Below are 6,348 nucleotides of genomic sequence, written 5' to 3'. Positions count from 1 at the left end.
TCTGCTCGTCATCGTTTGTCTGGCCTTCTCGTAACGACCAACACTATACTTTTTTTACTATACTTTATTCACTTTATTGTGTATTTATGTTCGGATACTACTGTTTCACTATTATCAATTTTTTTATCAAAAGGCTCTCCCTTGAATTTCTGAATTAAACTTTCAATAAATTTCTTTTTCGATAGCACAACATTGACACAACACTAATTAATTTCCGGGTACGCGTCGTACGAGATTGTTACGAGTGTTTATGGATCTCGTAACGCACTAGATATAGAATAAGAATAAGCTAAGCTAAGCTAATAGTTTTTTACTATATTGTCGCTACGAGACGCATTAGGTCTCGTACGATTTTATTGATAAAAATATTACTACCAATATACCTAATCATCATAAGTTCAGCTATCACACGCTAACTTGAAAAACTCGTATAGAAAACTAATTTGCCGGAACGAGTAAAACATACAAATTCAGCTCCGCAACGGATGAAATTCACAAACGAGATTCATAAGGTCTCGTACCGCAGCGAACAGGTTAACTTATCTTATATATATTAGGATGTAACAAAACAAAGTGGTAATACTTAAGGGTGTGTATGAAGTCCCCTGTATAAAGTTTACTGTGTGAGCGCTACTGGTGTTAAAAGAGGTCTTTTTAAATTTGTATAGGCAAATTAATGACACTGGGGCGCTTGCCCATACAAATCACAAAAAAATTGCTTTATATTTCTGGGACACATACGTCACATACACTAACGTATTATTACTTTGTTTCGTTACACCCTGTATAAATAAATATATTTATTTAGACAAATGATTGGCAATAACCAAAAACGATGCAACGGGCTCTACAAAGTATAATTAATTCTAATGAATATTTTTAGTGAACTCGTCATTTTTTGAGTTGTGATTTTACTGGAATAAATGTTTTACTTTTTGGCAAGGCCTTTAAATGTTTCAACTATTTTAATTTAAAAATTTCATAAAAAGTGTTTTATATTTAAATATAAAAAAATCGGTATTCGAATTCGAATGAAATATTTGGAGCTAGAAAGTTGGAGCGATATATAAAATTTATAATATTTATACCTACCTCGTATAGACGTTTAGATTATAATATACCTAATAATGTTCTTAGTTTTCTCAGTTTTGCAGCGCTATTGTGCTATTACATCCACACTTCCACATTATAATAATTATAATAAAGTGGTAAAGTCTGTTTTTTGTTTGTAGGAGGAAATCTCTGAAAGTACTGGTCCAATTGCAAAAGCTAGAAAGCTGGTGTGTTCATGAGTGACATATTACATATTTTGCAGCTTTTTAAATAAAAATAACCTTTTTCAAACATCTCTATATATTAATACGTGAGAGAAAAACTTTGTAACCCTTTTTACGAAAAATGGGGAAACGTAGGTGCATGAAATTTCGCACAGTTATAGTTTATATGGTGAAGGAGTGCATCGAGCTAATATTATTTTAAAATTATGCTTTTATCACTATCATATATATTTTTAACAAATAAAACGTTACACACACTACGACACTACTACTAGGAAAAATGACAGATTTTTGAGTGACAAGCCTATACATACGAATTATACTCTTTTATTTATGGCTGAAGTCTGTTGACAACAAGTTGACAAATTAAAAATGGATTATTGTTTTTTTTTATTTAATTTTAGATACTATTAGACAATGCTTAAACGGCCAGTCTGAGATCAGCTGAGTCCCAGAGACAAGAATTGAAAAAAACTATGATGAAGTCAATATTTTTTACAAAATATAGGTAGCAGTCCTAATGTCGTTGAAAGTAAGGTCGAATTTCGACCATTGGGCGATCTCTAGTCTCCATAAATATGTATACAACGTTTCATGATGACTCTCAAACGATCATCAACACCGTTTTCGGGTTAAAGTAAAAGAAACAAACTTATATATCCACAATGCACATTTATAATATTGGCAGGGATACATTAAAATCTGTTCCTTTTTACGCTTTACTTGTTGTGTTATTCTTAACCTAGCATAGAAATTCCATACTTTAAGTTTATACCTTAATATTTTTATCCACAACCCATTTACGATACACAAGCATCGTGTTTGTCTAGGGCGATGATGTTTCACCCCGATTGAGTGGAGATTAATAACGGATGAAACCGCGTGGGCAGCTTGTTAATATCCGTCCTGGAGCTTAGACCAGCTACTCAACCAGCGGCCCTATATCCTCTACCCCTTTGATATCTATCGCTTTGATATCTACGCCCACCGGCGAATGGCACTATAGTACAAAGTCATTGTGAAACTCGTGAAAATTTTTCCACATTTAAATTGCTAATTTTGAAGAACGTTATTTTTTAACCCTAAATTTAATAATTACATGCGGCCGGCGACACCACGAACAAAACGCGTTTGTGGCCCGTATAAAAAAGAAGGTTGAGTACCCCTGGCCTAGACGGATTGATCGAAAGGATCAAGGCACAGACGAATATAATCGGCGAAATAAAATAATTTTATATTTTTTAAAGTGCAAACTTATGCTGTGGTATTGTCCACTTTTTTGGACCGGTAAATAATCATAAATCACGTTTGGGAACCTGATTTGATCGAAAGTTCTTATTAGAAATATCGAGTGTCTTTTAAATGTTCTTCAAATTTGTGATTGTCTGAAAATTGGAATATATAAAAGAAAAGTGTTAGGAATATTCCCAAGTCCTGAAGTATTTGACTTAGGGATATTCCTAAGCCGTTAAAAATCTAAGCCTGTAATAATTAATATCAAGTTATTTGTTGACCAAGCACGATCATAACTACATATCATGACTACATAACTATAACATGACTAAGCACAAAACATAAGTCGTTAAATTCACGTTATGTCCGATTCAATAAAACTCTGCATTTGAAATATTATATCAACTTAAAATGTTGAAATATTTTAGAATTTTATCAGAAACGTGTGTCACGGTAAACTGGTTTAATTTAAAATGTCAAATACCAGCAAAGCTTAAAAGCACAACTTGTTTTAAATAAATGTAAATTATAAAAAAGTTAAATGAAATTCTCGAGGTGTTAATGACTTAATTTGATTTTGAAGTACTCATTTGAGAACAGAATAATTAATACTCAAAAGCTTTTATGTGCCTAATTTAATCCCATTATTTATTTAAATGTTTGTTAGAACGAAACTGTAAAGTTTTGTACTTTATTATGTAATATGAGCATTTTTTTTTAATGAAATAAGGGGGCAAATGAGCAAACGGGTCAGCTGATGGAAAGCAACTTCCGTCGCCCATGGACACTCGCAGCATCAGAAGAGCTGCAAGTGCGTTGCCGGCCTTTTAAGAGGGAATAGGGTAATAGGGGAGGGTAGGGAAGAGAAGGGAATAGGGGAGAGTAGGGGATTGGGCTTCCGGTAAACTCACTCATTCGGCGAAAAACAGCGCAAGCGCTGTTTCACGCCGGTTTTCTGTGAGAACGTGGTATTTCTCCGGTTGAGCCGGCCCATTCGTGCCGAAGCATGGCTCTCCCACGTATATGAGCATAACTAAATATTATTTAAAGTGTGAAATTGTAAAAAATAGATCGTATAACATCTATTAGCTAATTGGCTATCATATTTATATCGCTAACTATTTAGCAGAAAATAAAGTAAAATAATATAATATCACAGTCATTAAATTACAGAAAATAATGATTGTTGAATTCGCCCGCCCTCCGAAACATATCGCTCGTAGCGCCCATAAGCGGCTACGACGCTACGCAGAGCGCGCGTCTACGAGCTACGCGCTACGAGCTACGGAGAGTTTCGTAGCACCGATCGTAATAATATTATCGGAATTCGGAAATAAAATTATTGTGTAATTTCAATAATAAATAGTTGTAATAATATTACATCAACAAACATGAAAGTTATTTGTAACTATTAAGTGGACGAAAAGTTTTTAAAGTTGTGGTGTGATAATTACGAATTCTTTGCTAAGTGATTAAAAACTTTTTAGTTTTTTGAAATATTGTGTGTGAGGCAATAAGTGTTTCAAACAATTTAACTATTACTTAAAGAAATAATAATAACAATAATATTAGTGAATCATTTACCGAAATTACCGAAAAACAATGACAAAAAATATAAAATGAAAACAGTGATCTAAACTAGATAGTAGTTACATTTATAATGACAACATAAACAACACAATGAACATGAACATCAGTGATGTGGATCCCGGGAATTCCCGGGATACGTCCCGGGATTCCCCTGAGGGCTTCGTGGTGGGGATTTACGCGAGCCTGTTCGTGGTTGGGGCGACGGGAAATGTAGCGGTGTTCGTGTCCCTCATCCGGTCCCGGAGACGGAAGTCCCGGGTCAATCTTCTGATGACCCATCTCGCCATCGCGGACATGATCGTCACCTTTATTGTCATACCGCTAGAGGTCAGTTTTGGTTGAACATTTTTACTCTATTATCATCAAAATACCATATTATCTAGGAAGAGTAGGACTCAAAATCTACTATCCAACATTAGTGATGTGAATCCCGGGAATTCCTAAATAAAATAAATAAATCCCGGGAAGTCCCGGGGTACATCCCGGGTTTTCCCGGCCCTGTACTTGGTTCAATGTTATTATTCTATATTATGGGATTCCCTTGTATTTTGCTTTATTATTGGGTTAACCCTAAGGCGATCTGTTTTCAGGGTGGCTCTGGGCTAAATGTAATTTAATCTTGCACGTTTATTATATTAAGGAACGAGATATAGGTAACTAGGTAACGTATTTTTAAAACATGCTATCCTATTGGAAAACTTGTTTTAAAAATACGTAACCTAGTTTGTCTAATTAACCGATTCAGTGCGGTGTCATTTTTGGCAATTTCACGCGCCTGGCTTGCGAACAAATATTTCGTATCTCCTCTGAGGCGCCTACCGCCAGGAACTTTGATATCTCCTCTCGGGCGCCACCCGCCAGGGATTGTAATTTATCGCTGTTTCGTCTGTTTCCAATTGTTTTTCTTTTAGTAGCGACCCAAAAGCGAACGTGAACGGAATTATAGTTCATTTCAAGTATTTAAAAGTGATTATTTACGTGTACAAACAGAAATGGAAGGTAAGTAACTTATTTTTATCAGGCGTTGTAAACCTTTGGCTATATTGATCAATTAATTTTCGTTTTCGTTTTCAAGGATTGGAAGAAAAAATATGCACGTGCAAGCCGTACAAAGGCGATATTATGAATGGAGCAAGCAAAAAAACTGTGCTGAACTGAGCTCCAGTTCCTAAGATGTTCCTAAATATTTTTGTTATTTTTTGTTTATTAGCTACCCATGATGCCTATCGGTGACATCCGCACGGAAACGGTTAATAATATGAACGAGTCTGCGGCGCCGACTGTATGCCGACTGTATGGGCGCCGCAGACTCGATCACACAAAAAGTGTGTCGTCTGCGATCTCCCTAAACGATTAGCTGTAAAGCCTTGGTGTGTTACTTTTACACCACTTTTACTTGTCATGACATACTTACGATAACGCCACTGTGGTCCGGTGGTTTAGAGCGCTGCTCTTAATGACTCGGTCGTGGGTTTGATTCCCACGTTGGGATATTGATTGACAACGCAGTCACCCTGCGTTCGATCCGATTGTCTAAGTAAAGTAGCTTGAGTCGCGGGAAAAGATATAGGTATTATAATAGTTTTCCCAGAAAAATGTACCTACTTAGCTCCAAAGTACTCTCAACTAATAAAGTTGCAAAAAAATTAAGTAATTAATAAAGCTAAGTGCCCCAGAGTGCCCCAGACGGCGGACTTTACTGTAGCGATTTTAGTTATTTTAATTGAATAATTCTTTATCATGTAATCTTTGACATGGAAATGGATATTTAAAATTATTATATTAGTATTAAATTAGCTTATTTAATACTTACTGTTAATATTTTTAGTATGCAAGCATACTGAAATCTATTATTGAAATAAGGTTATTATATACATGTCAGGTAAATTTTGAAAAAGGAATTTTGAATTTAAATTGAATAGTCGTGAAAAATTCAACACGGTCAAGATTGTAATACATTTATTTCAAGTTTATTTTCAATGCTTTAATTAGTGAATGTGAATAGATTTTACAATCCTACGTATGTTTGTACACGTGTTTGGAATTTGGAATTAGAACGCCGCCATCTTATAAAGTGGCACTATAAGAATTGAGATACAACTGGCTGGCTCACACCCACATGCCTCGCCCTCTTGTCAATATCATACTTGCATTAATTTATGTCTTTTATAACTTCACTACATGACGCCAGTAGCTATGTTGTGCCAAAATTCATTCATCGCTCGGAAACCGTGCATCTTTTTGCATC

At 35.2% G+C, this 6,348-nt stretch overlaps 1 protein-coding gene across 1 annotated transcript in view; it reads left to right on the top strand.

Annotated features, from left to right (window-relative positions):
* Window positions 1-4,175: 4,175 nt before the first annotated feature.
* Window positions 4,176-6,348, top strand: part of LOC121734086 (gonadotropin-releasing hormone II receptor-like) — a 39,554-nt gene continuing 37,381 nt past the window's right edge. Inside the window, exon 1 of the mRNA XM_042124499.1 lies at window positions 4,176-4,427. Within this exon, the coding sequence (XP_041980433.1) occupies window positions 4,191-4,427 (237 nt within the window). The 5' untranslated portion in view covers window positions 4,176-4,190. The remainder of the gene's footprint in view (window positions 4,428-6,348) is intronic.

This window comes from Aricia agestis, chromosome 15 (genome assembly GCF_905147365.1).
Source record: "Aricia agestis chromosome 15, ilAriAges1.1, whole genome shotgun sequence".
NCBI lineage: Eukaryota > Metazoa > Arthropoda > Insecta > Lepidoptera > Lycaenidae > Aricia > Aricia agestis.
Note: the sequence above shows the minus strand (reverse complement) of the source record. Positions and strands in the feature narration are given on the sequence as shown.